Source organism: Osmerus mordax, chromosome 4, assembly GCF_038355195.1.
Source record: "Osmerus mordax isolate fOsmMor3 chromosome 4, fOsmMor3.pri, whole genome shotgun sequence".
NCBI classification, from domain to species: domain Eukaryota; kingdom Metazoa; phylum Chordata; class Actinopteri; order Osmeriformes; family Osmeridae; genus Osmerus; species Osmerus mordax.
The window spans coordinates 1,598,948-1,616,275 of record NC_090053.1 but is presented as its reverse complement, the minus strand read 5'-3'; the positions used below and the strand labels follow the sequence as shown (position 1 = coordinate 1,616,275).

Sequence of the window (17,328 nt, the reverse complement as noted above, 5' to 3'; positions counted from 1 at the left end):
AATAGGCTAACGTGGAACTAGACCCACCTGGGGTCAAATAAAAAAACCAGATAAAAACGCATACATTAGCAAAAACTGTTGATTTTATGTTTTATTAAAGTTAATCTGTTATGGAATTCCTTCATGTCCCCAGGAATAACAATTAAACCCTATCCCAGAAAATTCAACAGCCAATTCGTTCAAACTACGGAAGCATACCACTCATGTTCAAAACCCATTGGTTTACAGAATTGGGGCTTCCGGAAAGAGGTCATACTCGAACCCCATTGGCTCACAGAACTAAAGGTCTTACGAAGGAAGTCATTCTCAATCCCCATTGGAGTTTGACCCTTCTCCGCGCTGCTAGTAGGTGATGGGTAGGTAGTTGACTTCATGCAGCGCCGCCGACAGCCGGCTGACTTGAAGCAGCCAATGGCATTCACTGCTTCAAGTCAGCCAGCTGCAGCCGACTATCGCCGACAGTCACAGGCGCTGCATGAAGTCGAACATAGTGTTATTCATTCGGATATTGAACGGCATTGATTGCTTTACATGACTTATAATCATCATTTGATACCTTTCTCGGGGTTTATTGCTTTAATAATCTATCAGTCTCACCACAATACTAGCTCAACAGCGCAAATACAGGGAAAACAAAGCTGACTACTGAAGTAGTAGCTAACTGGTTGGTAGCTAGCCTAGCACTGTAGCTGGCTAGCGGGTACATCCGGTGCTTTGGATAACTGGATATCATATCAGCTGCAGAAGAGCGCATCCTAGCCGACATTATACCATTTTGTTCACCTGGAGAAGCCGGCTGTGCTCCGTTTTGCTCCTAGCTAATCAGACCAGACCCCCGGACCGGTAAGTAACTTCTACATCTTAGCTAACTAGCCTACTGGCTGCTGTGTGGGATTGCTAGAGCTAACTGAGTAAGTCTAAAACGCACAGTTGAGTAGTATGGAAGCAAATCGTGACCAAAATTAAAATTAAAATGCATTTTCAGAAATGCTTTTTCATTTTAAGAATGTGGCTGCATTATTTGACTCATAAATGAAATTAGTAATCAATCATCCTATTTGCATTTTCATTTTCTTCTTCAAGAGTGCTCAATCTTTCACTTAATTAAAATGAAAAAGAAATAGACATTTGAGATTGAATTTTCAAAATATGCCCCAGCAAATAGATTCCAAAATTAAATATGAAATTTAAAATGTGAAAATTAAAATGCATTTGCAGAAATACTTTTTCATTTTAAGAATGTGGCTTCATTATTGGACTCATAAATAAAATTAGTAATCATTTTATTTGCGGTTGCATTTTCATCTTCAAGATTGCACATTTTCAAAAAGAAAACAGAGCGAACATTGCTTTTTAGTTTTCGTGGTCTGCCCGCAAAGTACTGCCCATAATTCGAAAACTTTTTTGAATTTTTTTATTTTTATTGAAAATGTACAAACCATACATTGCCACAGCAATACTCTTTTTGTACATGAAGGTACACAACATTCGCCAAATGGCATAATAACATCGTAATCAAAAATATACATTTTATAATACAGAACGGATTACAAGGGAAGTGAAAGGAAACAAACAAAACAAATGGGGAAAAAAGGGGATGATTTCAAGACTCTATTTTTATGGATAAAAAACTGTGCCATACATAGTATAACATTGCCCATAATTCAAAATCGAAAAAGCATTCTGAGCGGAGCAGCAGAGTGACGTCAGTAGCCGCTCCCTGCTGACCGAGCTACCCATCTTGTTCGGTACGGGGCGGTGTGCACATCTGCATTGCATTACAGTGCAAATGTGCCGGGAAATTTCTTGAATTGCCGGGTCTTTAGAGGACGCATCTCAGATCATCTCGTCCCAAGGGCAGTACTTTCCCGGCACATTTGCAATGTAATGCAAGCAGGGAGCTGAAGAAGAGCGGCTACTGACGTCACTCTGCTGCGCCGCTCAGAATGCTTTTTCGTTTTAGAATTCTGGGCAGTACTTTGCGGGCAGACCACGAAAACGAAAAAGCAATGTCCGCTCTGTTTTCTTTTTGATTATGGCATAAAATGTGCAGTCTTGAAGAAAATGCAAATAGAATGATTGATTACTAATTTATTTATGAGTCCAATAATGAAGCTACATTCTTAAAATGAAAAAGCATTTCTGCAAATGCATTTTAATTTTCAAATTTTACATTTCAAATTGAATTTTGGTAATCTATTTGAAAATTAAATCTCAAATGTCTATTTCTTTTTCATTTTAATTAAGTGAAAGATTGAGCACTCTTGAAGAAGAAAATTAAAATGCAAATAGGATGATTGATTACTAATTTCATTTGAGTCAAATAATGCAGCCACATTCTTAAAATAAAAAAGCATTTATGCAAATGCCTTAGAATTTTGGTCACGATTTGCTTCCATAGAGTAGGCCTATAGTAGAGTCCTAATCAATTCTGCAAACGTTTTTTTATTTTTTTTTACTTTTAGGAAATGTTCTTCTTGTTGGCTTCTTGCCTTGCTCCATGGTAGATTTGTATACTAGCTTAAGTTTGTTGTGTGTGATAGCTAGGAAATGGAAAGAAGGCGCGTAATGACTAGAAACACTATTGACCATGCCACTAGATTAAAACTAAAGTAACCTTTCTTAAAAATGTAAGAGGTAGAAAGTAGCCTACATATATTTGTGTAAAAAATGTAAAGAGTGACATTTATAAATAGTGATGTAAAGTACTGATACCAGAAAAATTGACTTAAGAACAGTAACTACCCATCTCTGCTAACATGCGACATGATCTAGTATGTCACCGGAGCAGTATGATCAGGCAGTCAAGACAGGGAAGGAGGGGGACTATAAGCTCATCATTGTCGGACTAATTCCTCATTCAAGAGGGAGGCAGCAGGGCCTGACTGATGGAAACTTCCTTGGCAAACGCTCTTTCAGTGAGCAATACAGCCCCTGCCAGCAACAGAGAGCCAACTGAGTCTGGATTCATTTCCCCCTCAGGGGACCCTCATTTCTTCTCCCCCTGACAGCCAACACACTGGAGTGGGTGTGAGTGTAAGAGTGAGCCCAGTGGGAGAAGGTCTCCCTCTGTCTGCTAAGGTAGGACATAGGCAGAGTGGTAACAACTACATTGCTATTTAAGATGAACAATTATTACACAGCATTTTATTCATGTTGGACTGGGAATTTGGCATTATTAAAGGTTATTTTAGTGGAATTACATTCAGAAATTCCACTGTGATATTGCCAAAAACCTTCTGTGAAGAAATTTAATATTGTCATTGATCACAATGACAATATTGAATGACCCTTTCAAATATTGTCTGCAAACTCCATATCGGTATATTCGAAGTACAACTCATTATTTTTTAGTCATTTTTTTAACCAAGCATTGAATCTTGTAAAAGCAATGGCTGTCCGAGCACTTGCAGGAGTAGTGTTCCACTCAAAAATGTCTGTAAGAGATCCTAACGGCCACATCAGGTTGGCAGGACTAGGTCAAAAAGTGCCCTTCTGTACTTCAAGGGCATCGCGCCCTCCCTAAAGCTTGTGCGCATGCGTCTGTCATCATCCCTGGAAGTACTCCCCACGTGTACCCTTGAGAAGACAACAAACCTCACCCAGCTTGCTTATATATCAAAACAAGGGAGTTGTGTTATGGCAAGAAGACTGATGTAAGTAAAAATGGTTTAATATTATGCTGCATGTATCAGAAAGCTGCATCATGCCCAGATACTGTTTATATTTGCTCTTGTATTAGCTAGCTAGCTAGCTTAGCGCTCAGTCTTCAGTGTAATCATGTAGCTATCTAAGTAGCTACTGGTGATGCTAGTCAACTAATTAGATAGATTAACTAACTATAGTATTGATTGCCAGGGTCTATAAAATACACACCGATTGCTGTTTGAAATGATCTTCGTAGATTGTGTTGTTCTTAAGTGTATCTAGTTTGATCGCAAGAGCTAGTTAGCTAGCTAGATACTCCGGCGCTAGCTTGCTAACTATTTCTTCCAGCAGCAATCAAGTGCATTACGAGCTTTTTGACTTGAAATTCACCCTCAATAAATTGCCACGACGTGATTCTTTTTTGCATTGCATCCCAGACAGACGCCCTAATTCTCCATGTATTTACCTGCACAGATTAATTACAGGTGTTGGAATTAAAGCAAGACCACATGATGTCTCCTTGTCTAGCACATTTAGAAAGCTTTTATTTCCCACCGATTAATCTGATGCTAGTAGAAAGGCCGTTCTGCCGTCTCATCCTTTGACTGTGCGCGGTCTGACCTGCTCCCCTCAGATACCCCCTGTACCAGGCAGGGAACCCCCAGCTGAAGATGTTCAGGCCTCCATTTGCCCTCACCCTGGTCCGACCTGGGAAGGAGCAACCCCCGGATACCGTCCAGTTCCGCATCCCGATGGAGTAAGTCTGTTAATGTTTGGAGTGTTTACGATCCGTTATCTCCTGGTCTTGTAGTTCACACACTCGTCCACCAGGCGGAGTGCTAAGCTTATGAATTGAGATTGTTAGTTTTCACAGCTGAGGCCTTTACCCACTTATTGAGGTTGATGGACGTGGTGTTTTAGTGTTTAAGGGGGAAAATACGTTTGAATGAAACTTGTTTTATTAACAGTAGGCAAGGCTAAGACTCAATAATACAGTTCTTGACACTTCACAGCTAGTTGAAGTTCGCTTGAGTGCACGTGGAAGAGCTAGGTACTGTCAGTGATTGGAAGTCTGTGGTTGGAAAAATATCTACGATGAATGATGTCATAATAGTTTCTAGAATGGGAACCTGGCAACACTCCCTTTGGGACAGCCCCCCTCCCCTCCCCCTCACACACACACCTCTCTACCTCTCTTTCTCTACCTCTCTCTCTTTCTCTACCTCTCTCTCTCCACCTTTCTCTCTCTCCTCCATGCTTACCAGCATCCGTCACAGCAGTGATCAGGGCTTCAGATTGAAGTCTTGGCAGGTGCCTCTGAGGGGTTTACCTCTAATCTATTCATTCAGGTTCACACCCCCAGACTTGGCTTGTCTCCACCAGGTTTGGGTGCTTATGTAATTTCATTCTGTGTATCCGCATGTAAGGGGTTGGAATAGACTGGGCAGGTATCAGGAGAGAAGGGGTTCTGTGACAGAGTTACACACACACACACACACACACACACACACACACACACACACACCACTGTGCATGTTGCTGTCTGCTTTTGGGAGTGTTGATGGTGTTTGTGGTGGCACTAAAAGCTCGCCCTGTGTTGGGCAGACAGTAAATGGGTGCTAATGAGAGTGGTAGTGTTGTTTGTCTCGAGGGAGAAACACACCAGCAGCACCTGGAGCCCATGTGAAACACGCATGTTGCATCGCTCTGACCCCATCTGTCCTCCACTCTCCCTCTTCTCTTTCGCTCAGTTTTTCTTGATTTCTGCTCCTCTATCCCTCTCTCTGTTCCACCCCCTCTTCTCTCTGTCTTCCCCTCCATCTTTGTTTTACTCTTTCTGGACCCACTATTGTAATGTCTCTACTTCCAAACATACACAGCCTGCTTCCCATGAACTGGTGTCACCTCTGGTCTGTCTGCCTGCCTGCCTGCCTGCCTGCCTGCCTGCCTGCCTGCCTGCCTGTCTGTCTGTCTGTCTCTGCCTGTCTGCCTGTCTGCCTGCCTGCCTGCCCTTTTCTCCTGTCGATTGTTCTTTGATTCCTTTTGCGGTCTCTAAGTATTTCCTCCTTCCAGCGACATCATCAAGTTTCTGCTTCTTACATATGCCCTTCCTGTATCAGAGTTCAGGCTTCGTCAGGGGCAGCTGCCCACACGCACACACACACACACACACACACACACACACACACACACACACACACACACACACACACACACACACACACACACACACACACACACACAGTATATATTCATTCTTTTTACACCTTGTGAACTCCACTTAAGCTGACATGCCCAGAGAATTCCACCCACACGCACACATACACACACACGCACACACACTGTGTATTCATTTACAAGCAACCGTGCAGTGTTCCTGTGTCACTGACAGAGTAATGAGTGGGCTACTGTGGCTCCCTGCACGGGAGGCAAGGCTGTTGTGCCAAACAACGTCCCAATCGCCATGGTGATCCCTCTGTTTCATCTCTGCGTTTGCTCCGAGCCGTAAACACCAGCTCTGTCTCAAATCTGGAACCAGAGCCTCTCTTTTCAACTAATTAAGTTTACTGTATGTTATGTCACAGCAAGTGGTTCCATGTCCTGGCTTTGACCACTATTCAGTTTAGCCTACTGGGCCCTGTAGGAGAAGTGGTTCATGGTATTGTGTGTGTCTGGCAGACGCTCACCCTGGCTGTTGTAGTGTCTGGCAGACCCTGACACTTGACCCTTGATGTCACAACGTCATGTGACTTTTATCTCCAGGTTTCTCTCTCCATGACAGGCCTTTGTCAGGGGCTCCATGTGTCAGGGTGGGGCTGCTGTCTTTATTGTGTGGGAGGCTTTGGGAGTGTGTGTGCATTGTGTTCATGTTAGGGAGGGTGTAGGTAGTTACGTGTGTGTGTGTGTCCTGACCTGACAATGGGCTACAGGACCATAAGGAGCGGCTGTCTTTCACCTTTCATCTTCTCAGAGAACAGTCTCCTGTTTCATTCTCACCACTTAGCTCCTCTGACACAATGCTTTCAAAACCATTGTGTGTGTGTAGTGTCTGTAGGAAAGAGAGGGCTGTGCCTACTGTAGGTACGCTTTACTATCTTGTCACCTGTTAGTTGACCTGTTTTAGGTTACCTTGTATGAACCCTGCGTCAACTTCCTGTTCTCTTTCCCTGTGCTCTGCTTGTGGTAGAGGCTAAGCTAACTGGGTCGGTGCTCTGCTCGTTGTAGAGGCTAAGCTAACTGGGTCGGTGCTCTGCTCGTGGTAGAGGCTAAGCTAGCTGGGTCTGTGTTCTGTTCGTGGTAGAGGCTAAGCTAGCTGTGTCTGTGCTCTGTGGTAGAAGCTAAGCTAGCTGGGTCTGTGCTCTGCTCGTGGTAGAGGCTACGCTAGCTGGGTCTGTGTTCTGCTCGTGGTAGAGGCTAAGCTAGCTGGGTCTGTGCTCTGCTCGTGGTAGAGGCTAAGCTACCTGGGTCTGTGCTCTGCTTGTGGTAGAGGCTAAGCTAGCTGGGTCTGTGTTCTGCTCGTGGTAGAGGCTAAGCTAGCTGGGTCTGTGTTCTGTTCGTGGTAGAGGCTAAGCTAGCTGGGTCTGTCTGAAACTGTGTTTGTCCTTCGGTGTGCCAGGTCTGACATGGTGATATGGTCTCAAAGGAAGACAAAGACCTCAGAAAATAGTTCAGCATGTTCTTTCCAACCCCTCCTAGGACTCTGCATTAAATACACCTGCCGTCCTCTCCCTTTGACTCGCTTTGATATCCTGTTTATATCTCCCCTCCCTCCCCTTAACAATACCAAACAATACACCTTTATTTAGCCCTGCCTACCCACACTTACCTCCCCACCCCTCAGCCCCAGGCCCTGCTATGACCCTCCCCAACACCAAAACCGGCTCGGCAACAGCTCTGTGACCTTCCGTGGGCCGGTCTCACACGCTCCTCCATGTTTTCATCTCTGGGGCCGATGTCGTCAGTCGAGGCTGGCCTAGCCGTGGGGAACGAGCGCAGCATTACGTGTTCATCTAGAAATATATCAGTCGGCAAACCCTGTGATGCTCAGGGCCCCTGGGATACCTCCTTATCTGGAGAGAGGGAGGGACGGGGGGGTAGGCCAGGTCTGGGGGAGTCACGGTGGGGTGTAGGATGGAAGAAGTTAGCCAGGGAGGGTGGGGCTCTTCTACACTGGAGCATGGTTGGGCTGGAGGGGTTACTTTTAGCAAAAACTCTTGTTTTCGTTTGTGTCTGTGTGCTTTCTGGGGGTGTGTGTACGTGTTTTTTGTGCGTGCGTGTGTGTGTGGAGGCTGGATAATTGGAGTGTGTGCTGTTTGGGGATTAGAAGGATGCCCTTCACAGCAATCAGGATCAGTATTCCTGCTCTAATGATCCTGTGAGGAGCCTATTCCCAAAGCCCCTCCCCCTCCCACTACCCCCAAGCTTCTCATCACCTCTCTCCCCCCCCCCCCCCCTCCCTCCCTCGCTCTGCTTTCTAGGAACCCAGCTCTCGCCCACACAATCACACTCTCTCCCTCCCTTTCATTCTTCATCTCAAGTACCCCCCCCACTTCTCTTCCTGTCAGTCTGCTCTGCTTCGCCAACCCCCCAAGTGCACTCTGTGTGACGGGGGAGAGGTGCGGGGGAGGGGGGCTGGAGGGGTGCGGGGTAGGGGGGGGGGGGGGGTGGAGGAGGGGTAGGGGGGGTGGAGGGGGGGTGGAAGAGGGGAAACAGGGCCCGTAGGCACATCTGTTAGTTGCGTCTCTTAGGTAACAGCTCTCCTACCCATAGAGAAAGAATGAAACTGAGGGTTTGTTCTGACTTCCTGCCCTCCGTCCCCTGGCTTTGGGCAGCCCCCCAGGAGCGCTCTCTCTTTCTACTCTCTCTCTCTCCCACTCTCTCCCCGGCCACCTCTCTGCCTCCCTCTGGCTCTCATCTTGCCTCTCTTTGTCTATTGCTCATTCTCTTCCCTCCTACTCTCTGTTTCTGTCTTTCTAAAAGAGATACGTGTCTCTCGGTGAAGGCCTGTTTTTTTTTCGACAACCTTTGTCTGACCAGCTGGGCTACAGAAGACTTGCTGGAGCACAGGCTGGGCTCCAGAAGACTTGCTGCAGCACAGGCTGGGCTCCAGAAGACTTTCTGCAGCACAGGCTGGGCTCCAGAAGACTTGCTGGAGCACAGGCTGGGCTACAGAAGACTTGCTGGAGCACAGGCTGGGCTCCAGAAGACTTGCTGCAGCACAGGCTGGGCTCCAGAAGACTTTCTGCAGCACAGGCTGGGCTCCAGAAGACTTGCTGGAGCACAGGCTGGGCTCCAGAAGACTTGCTGGAGCACAGGCTGGGCTCCAGAAGACTTGCTGCAGCACAGGCTGGGCTCCAGAAGACTTTCTGCAGCACAGGCTGGGCTCCAGAAGACTTGCTGCAGCACAGGCTGGGCTCCAGAAGACTTTCTGCAGCACAGGCTGGGCTCCAGAAGACTTGCTGCAGCACAGGCTGGGCTCCAGAAGACTTGCTGCAGCACAGGCTGGGCTCCAGAAGACTTGCTGCAGCACAGGCCCACGTTATGCAAGGTCATCCTATATGACGAACAATATTTCTTCTAACTTAGTTTCTTGTTTGGACATGTCTTGGTAGGTGGGTATACTGTGACTCTGAGAAGTGGTCATCCCAGCGTGTGTGTAACCATGACTACCCCTGCTTCATCAGCGATGGATTAAAAGCTAGGTCATGTTTAAGATGGCGGCGAGAGAGTGTGCTTGTAACATCACTCGTGACAGGACGACGTGGAGTTTATTGCTCTGTGGTCAAAAATCAATCAGACACAGAGTCATTGGGATGTATAGAATATTTGAACAATAGTTGCTGGATAGCTGTAATTAGATTCACTTAACAAGTAGGAAAAAGCATTTTTGCTAAATGGTGCCAATTTGTCAATGCCTGAGTCCTTTCTCTTTTCACTCATTTTGTAGCTGGAGAAATGTTTTAGCCCAGTGTGTCTAAAGTGATCACCAAAGTCTAAACGCTATTGTCTTTATATCAAGAAGAGGATACTTAATTGCAGTCCATGTTTAGACGGAGAACCCCGGCCTGTCTAAGCACTCTGCCTCTGCTGAGCTCCTGTTAGGCACTTTGCCAAACGTGCAAGTGCTCCAGACAAAACAGCGCTAATCACATTTGATAGATTGATTAGCAGTTAAAAGCTTCTCTTTCTTATATGGAATCAATACATTCCAAATGCTGCCATCCTGTCGACGCGCAGCCCGCTCGACTTCATGTCCGCTTTCAGAACTGCCGATCGATGCGGCAGCCGGCTAATCGGATGAAGCCTCGCTCATATCCGTCCTGGTGTGGAAACTGGAGGTGAAGGCAGGGAACGGAGAGCCCTCCACATAACCCTCCCCTGTCTCCTGTCTCAATGAACAAAGAAATATGGAGCTCTTATAGATTGCTGAAAGTCTTCCAATAACAGTCTCTCTTTTTCTCTCTCTTTCTCCTCCTCGCAATGTTCCTGGGTTGTCTGGACAGAATGACTAAGTGTGACGTGAGGAACTACCTGGAAAATATTTATAGTGTTCCAGTAGCAGCAGTTCGCACCAGGATACAATACTGTAAGTACCTCCCCCCCCCCCCCCCCCCCCCCCCCCACACACACACACACACACACATACAAATACACACATTTACAAACACACAGCAACAGTAAGTACTTCAGGACCAGACTTTCACCAGAGTGCAGACAGGTTCACCACGACCAGAACATGGAGCACCTCCGCCACTTCAACAGGCACTAACACGCACGGTCCGCGCCCAAGCACTTCCAGTACTAGGTCTGTTGCACCACAAACACATACACACACACACACACACACAGGTCAGGCCCCCTGGAGATGGATCCTCTGCAGGGTGAGAACTGGGGGATAGGGGGGGGGGGGGGGGACAGTCAGATGGCTGAGCGGTGAGGGAGTCGGGCTAGTAATCAGAAGGTTGCCAGTTCGATTCCCGGCTGTGCCAAATGACGTTGTGTCCTTGGGCAAGGCACTTCACCCTACTTGCCTCGGGGGGAATGTCCCTGTACTTACTGTAAGTCGCTCTGGATAAGAGCGTCTGCTAAATGACTAAATGTAAATGTAACATACAAACAGTTGACAAGCCACTGGAACACTGCATGGCAGAGAGGCAGCGCCTGGCTCTTGGTTCCAGTGCTTTCTTCAGCTGTCGTCTCAGGGAAGCTCAAGCACAAGAGCATGTTCTGCAGGACTGCATGATCTACATAACATTCCTTTCTCTTGTTATCAATGAACAAACTGGAACAGACTGATACAATGTTCTAGAAGTCTCTGCAGGTCCCTTTCACTTGATATCAAGTTTTAAGTCCAACTTTTTGTCTCAGATTCAATCAATATGAACATAGGGAAGTTTTGAAAACAACTGAAAGGAAGAAAGAGCTGGAGCCCAGAGCGTGTATCATGTATTCTGGTTCACTTTCCTTCAAAAACAAGCTCCGTGATGATTACCGGTTGTGATTACCGGTCGTGACTATGTAGCATTATGAGCTAGTCCCTTTCTTATTTTATTGGCAGAGAGGAGACAGTTTTGGAACGGATAGCTTTGCTAGCGGTTAGCGTGCCTATCTGGGCTCAGATCCCCCACAGCTCCTAACCTTACAGTCTTGCTGCCACAGCACTGTGGTCTCCAAGACGATCCCAGGACACCCCTGCACTCCTCCTCACACACACGCGTGCACATACAAACCTACTGTGGGGGTCTAAGTGGGCCAAGCATGGTTACACAACCACCCCCTTCTCCCCTTCTCCCTTTGCACCCCCCCCCCCCCCCCCCCCTTCTTCCTTTTACAGTTGAGCAGGATCATAGAGTCAGGCCGAGCGTTATATCATTGACTAAATGATCCTTGTGGCTTTTTATGGGGGAGGAAATGTTTGGGGTTAGCATGGCCTGTTTAGAGGCTCTTTTACAAGGGTAAAAATGTGCACGCTCCTGGAGGAACAGGGGGGGAAGGGGGGTAGGAAGGGGGCGGGGAACCTGGAGAGGGACGGATGGGAGGTGAGGGGGAGTTCGCCGAAGGGAGGAGGGAGGATGGGTGTGACACCAGCCTGTCACTGAGACTGCTGTGTTGGCAGAGCCTCGCAGGAGCCCTCTACCCTTGGAGGAAAGAAGACCGATCTAGAGAGAGAGAGCGACGCTCTGTTGGGTAACATGGAGGAAAACCCATCAGGGTTGTGTTTATGAGTGGAGGGTCTGGTCCTCTTTAAAAGCAGGGGAAAAGGGAAGCCCCTGGGGAGGGAGGCGAGGGAGGGAGGCGAGGGAGGGAGGCGAGGGAGGGCGGCGAGGGGCCCCCCAGGCGATCTGGAGGTGCGTCAGAGAAGGTATCCCGCCCTGCACCAGGGTTCCACTCCATTGGCAGTGTAAAGAGGGGAACGGGCTTGGAGAACGAGGGGCGCAAACGACCCCTTTCTTCCCATCGCCTACGGCGGGGGTATTTTGGAAGGCGTTGCCACGGTTACCCCTCCCGCTCCGGGGTCTGTAACGTGATAGCCGTCTGCCAGACCACAGGCCCAAAACCAGAGAGGGTGATTAGGAATTACTTGTTCGTTTTTTTTTTTTTGTGCGTGTGTTTTGTAAGTGCCTTTTTATCATCTACATAGCAACCCACATTTTACCTGATTCATCTAGATTTATTGTGCGTGTGTGTGTGTGTGTGTGTGTGTGAGACTTTCCTTCTCATGGCGCTAAGGATGTGGGGTCTCCGCATAGGGGTTTCCCCCACAACCAGAGATCCTGAATGTGACACACACACACACGTCTCTAACACCTACATAGGGGCCACTAACCGTGTGTTTGTGTGTGTGTGTGTGTGTGTTTACAACCATGCTAAGGGCTTTCCCTGAGCTGTGGGTCTGGCTGTTGATTATTACACAAAACACACCTATGTTCGCACACACACACACACAAACGTACCAACTCCAACACACACCTCCATATGTGCACACACACATATGGACTCAAATATCTCATTACAGTGGAATGTTTACCTCGTGATTCATGTCATAAACTGTTCCCATGACAACAGCAGTTACGGTGAAGACCCACAGTGAGTTTTCAAGGTGGAAAAATGCTGTTGCTTTGTCACTTTTTTCTGCCCGTTTGTAAGTTTTTCTACTGTTTGGTTAATCTTCATTGGTTTAAGGAACCAACTGTTGGTCTCCTGGTTGTGTGGTGAAGTCTCTCTCCCTCTCTCGGTTATCCTCTCCCTCTCTCGGTTATCCTCTCCCTCACCCTCACGCTTTCTCTCATCCCCTCCCCCTCTCTCTTCCCCCTCTCTCTTCCCCCTCTCTCTCCCCCCTACTCCCTCTCTCTTCCCTCTCTCCCCCCTACTCCCTCTCTCTTCCCCCTCTCTCCCCCCTACTCCCTCTCTCTTCCCCCTCCCTCTCCCCCCTACTCCCTCTCTCTTCCCTCTCCCCTCCCCCCTCTTCCCCCTTCTCCCCCTCTCTTCCCTCTCTTCTCCCTTCTTCCCCCCCCTTCTCCCCCTCTCTCCCCCCCCCCTTAACTCCCCCCCTCTTCCCCCCCTCTCTTCTCCCTCTCTCTCCCCCCTTCTCCCTCTCTCCCCCCTACTTCCCCCCCCCCCTCCCCCTTCTCCCTTCGGAACGGACGGGAGAGTTTCATGTTGACGGCATGTTAGAATAAGCACACCAACTAACTAAATCACAGAAGAAGCCGTATAAACTGAAACCCTTACAATAACCCCCCTCCCTTCGCTGTCCCTCTCTCTCTGTCACTTTCGGTCTCCTTTCTCTCTTGATTACTCTATCTCTCTACAGGTACGAACAAGAAAATAAATCACCTGAACCAGAAAGTGAAGAGGCCTGATTACAAAGTGGCGTACATTCAATTGGTGAGCTGACACACACACACACACACACGTATTATGCGACGTGGGTAGCAGGTATTTACAGTACCCTGACTCCCAGCTGGTTAACAGTGAGGTGGAGACGCAGGTTTCTCAGTAGCACCCCGGGGCTGGTGGTGTTGCCCGGGAGGTGGGGTTGGGGGTTTGGGTTTCTGTGGGGGTGTTATTAAAACAACATCCCCCTCCATCCAGAGGAATCTCTCCCCATGCAGACATGCCGCTTTTCTAAGAACCAGTTGGACTCGGTGGCCTCTCACTCATCCCTTCTCATTGTAGACCGCCCCCACACCACCCACAGAGTGGCTCTGCTCTTATTAGAACTGTGGAAACATACGTAAGCGCTGCCCTCTCAAGACAGACAGCCACAGGCACCGCTGGGCCCCCCGCTGGGCCCCCCCGCTGGGCCCCCCCGCTGGGCCCCCCCGCCATCTTGCTGCTGTCCTCTTGGGAACCCCTTAAGTCTCACATCCACAGACACGCTCTGTCTCGCTAGAGACTGGGGCTAGAGACAGATACAGACTGGGGTTAGAGAGAGAGACAGACTGGGGCTAGAGAGACAGACAGACTGGGGTTAGAGAGAGAGACGGACTGGGGCTAGAGAGAGAGACAGACAGACTGGGGCTAGAGAGAGAGAAAGACTGGGGCTAGAGACACAGACAGATTGGGGCTAGAGAGAGAGACAGACTGGGGCTAGAGAGAGAGACAGACTGGGGCTAGAGAGAGAGACAGACTGGGGCTAGAGAGACAGACAGACAGACTGGGGCTAGAGAGACAGACAGACTGGGGCTAGAGAGAGAGACAGACTGGGGTTAGAGAGACAGACAGACTGGGGCTAGAGAGACAGACAGACTGGGGTTAGAGAGAGAGACAGACTGGGGCTAGAGAGAGAGACAGACTGGGGTTAGAGAGACAGACAGACTGGGGCTAGAGAGACAGACAGACTGGGGCTAGAGAGACAGACAGACTGGGGTTAGAGAGAGAGACAGACTGGGGTTAGAGAGAGAGACGGACTGGGGCTAGAGAGAGAGACAGACTGGGGCTAGAGAGAGAGACAGACTGGGGCTAGAGAGAGAGACAGACTGGGGCTAGAGAGAGAGACAGACTGGGGCTAGAGAGAGATACGGACTGGGGCTAGAGAGACAGACAGACTGGGGCTAGAGAGACAGAACGACAGACTGGGGCTAGAGAGACAGAACGACAGACTGGGGCTAGAGAGACAGAACGACAGACTGGGGCTAGAGAGACAGAACGACAGACTGGGGCTAGAGAGACAGACAGACTGGGGCTAGAGAGACAGACAGACTGGGGCTAGAGACAGATACAGACTGGGGCTAGAGTGAGAGACAGACTAGGGCTAGAGGCACAGACAGACTGGGGCTAGAGGCACAGACAGACTGGGGCTAGAGAGACAGATACAGACTGGGGCTAGAGAGAGACAGACTGGGGCTAGAGAGACAGATACAGACTGGGGCTAGAGAGACAGACAGACTGGGGCTAGAGAGACAGACAGACTGGGGCTAGAGAGACAGACAGACTGGGGCTAGAGACACAGACAGACTGGGGCTAGAGGCACAGACAGACTGGGGCTAGAGAGACAGACAGACTGGGGCTAGAGAGACAGACAGACTGGGGCTAGAGAGACAGACAGACTGGGGCTAGAGAGACAGACAGACTGGGGCTAGAGAGACAGACAGACTGGGGCTAGAGAGACAGACAGACTGGGGCTAGAGAGACAGACAGACTGGGGCTAGAGAGAGAGACAGACTGGGGCTAGAGAGACAGACAGACTGGGGCTAGAGAGAGAGACAGACTGGGGCTAGAGAGACAGACGGACTGGGGCTAGAGAGACAGACAGACTGGGGCTAGAGAGACAGACAGACTGGGGCTAGAGAGACAGACAGACTGGGGCTAGAGAGACAGACAGACTGGGGCTAGAGAGACAGACAGACTGGGGCTAGAGAGACAGACAGACTGGGGCTAGAGAGACAGACAGACTGGGGCTAGAGAGAGAGACAGACTGGGGCTAGAGAGACAGACAGACTGGGGCTAGAGAGACAGACAGACTGGGGCTAGAGAGACAGACAGACTGGGGCTAGAGAGACAGACAGACAGACTGGGGCTAGAGAGACAGACAGACAGACTGGGGCTAGAGAGACAGACAGACTGGGGCTAGAGAGAGAGACAGACTGGGGCTAGAGAGACAGACAGACTGGGGCTAGAGAGACAGATACAGACTGGGGCTAGAGAGACAGACAGACTGGGGCTAGAGAGACAGACAGACTGGGGCTAGAGAGACAGACAGACTGGGGCTAGAGAGACAGATACAGACTGGGGCTAGAGAGACAGACAGACTGGGGCTAGAGAGACAGACAGACTGGGGCTAGAGAGAGAGACAGACTGGGGCTAGAGAGACAGACAGACTGGGGCTAGAGAGAGAGACAGACTGGGGCTAGAGAGACAGATACAGACTGGGGCTAGAGAGACAGACAGACTGGGGCTAGAGAGACAGACAGACTGGGGCTAGAGAGACAGACAGACTGGGGCTAGAGAGACAGACAGACTGGGGCTAGAGAGACAGATACAGACTGGGGCTAGAGAGACAGACAGACTGGGGCTAGAGAGAGAGACAGACTGGGGCTAGAGAGAGAGACAGACTGGGGCTAGAGAGACAGACAGACTGGGGCTAGAGAGAGAGACTGGGGCTAGAGAGACAGACAGACTGGGGCTAGAGAGAGAGACTGGGGCTAGAGAGACAGACAGACTGGGGCTAGAGAGACAGACAGACTGGGGCTAGAGAGAGAGACTGGGGCTAGAGAGACAGACAGACTGGGGCTAGAGAGAGAGACTGGGGCTAGAGAGACAGATACAAACTGGGGCTAGAGAGACAGACAAACTGGGGCTAGAGAGAGAGACTGGGGCTAGAGAGACAGATACAAACTGGGGCTAGAGAGACAGACAGACTGGGGCTAGAGAGAGAGACTGGGGCTAGAGAGACAGATACAAACTGGGGCTAGAGAGAGAGACAGACTGGGGCTAGAGAGAGAGACTGGGGCTAGAGAGACAGATACAAACTGGGGCTAGAGAGAGAGACAGACTGGGGCTAGAGAGACAGACAGACTGTGGCTAGAGAGACAGACTGGGGCTAGAGAGACAGATACAAACTGGGGCTAGAGAGACAGACAGACTGGGGCTAGAGAGACAGACAGACTGGGGCTAGAGAGACAGACAGACTGGGGCTAGAGAGAGAGACAGACTGGGGCTAGAGAGACAGACAGACTGGGGCTAGAGAGACAGACAGACTGGGGTTAGAGAGAGGGCTCTATGGATCTCCAGGGTCACTACCTTCACACCTGCATCTGACGTCAGATCCTGGGCCCGTTTGAACCCCCCCAACCTCCATTTGAAGTTTCTTCTCTTTGAAATCATACAACCCCCCTGCCCCACACCCCCGTTGAAAGTAAACAAACAAACAAAGTCTTATTTCATGAAGTCTTTGATGGGAATATGAAGAGATGCTTTTGTTTTCTGCTGGGCTGGTTTGATGCTGCCCAGATCAGCCACTGGCGGCGTAGACCTATTGTTCCCCCACAGGTTCAGACATCCATCCTGAAACGGATGAATAATTGAAGCGGTCTAAACATGACAGTTTGAAAGACGATACATAATTGAAGCATCCATGAGACTTCCTCTTGTCTAAAACTCGTTCTTCCTGAGAGCCTTTGTGTGTGTGCGTGCGTGCGCGCGCGCGTGTGTGTCTCTGGAAACCTAACGTGGAAG

The 17,328-nt window shown here is 49.3% G+C and overlaps 1 protein-coding gene across 2 annotated transcripts in view; it reads left to right on the top strand.

Annotated features, from left to right (window-relative positions):
* The first annotated feature begins 2,893 nt into the window (after nt 1–2,893).
* mrpl23 (mitochondrial ribosomal protein L23) overlaps nt 2,894–17,328 on the top strand; it is a 34,331-nt gene continuing 19,896 nt past the window's right edge. Inside the window, exons 1-5 of one of the 2 annotated variants that reach the window (XM_067233877.1) lie at nt 2,894–3,081; nt 3,508–3,656; nt 4,283–4,405; nt 10,152–10,234; nt 13,463–13,536. In XM_067233877.1, the coding sequence (XP_067089978.1) occupies nt 3,538–3,656; nt 4,283–4,405; nt 10,152–10,234; nt 13,463–13,536 (399 nt within the window). In that variant the 5' untranslated portion in view covers nt 2,894–3,081; nt 3,508–3,537. The remainder of the gene's footprint in view (nt 3,082–3,507; nt 3,657–4,282; nt 4,406–10,151; nt 10,235–13,462; nt 13,537–17,328) is intronic. The other variant, XM_067233878.1, reaches the window with a different exon arrangement.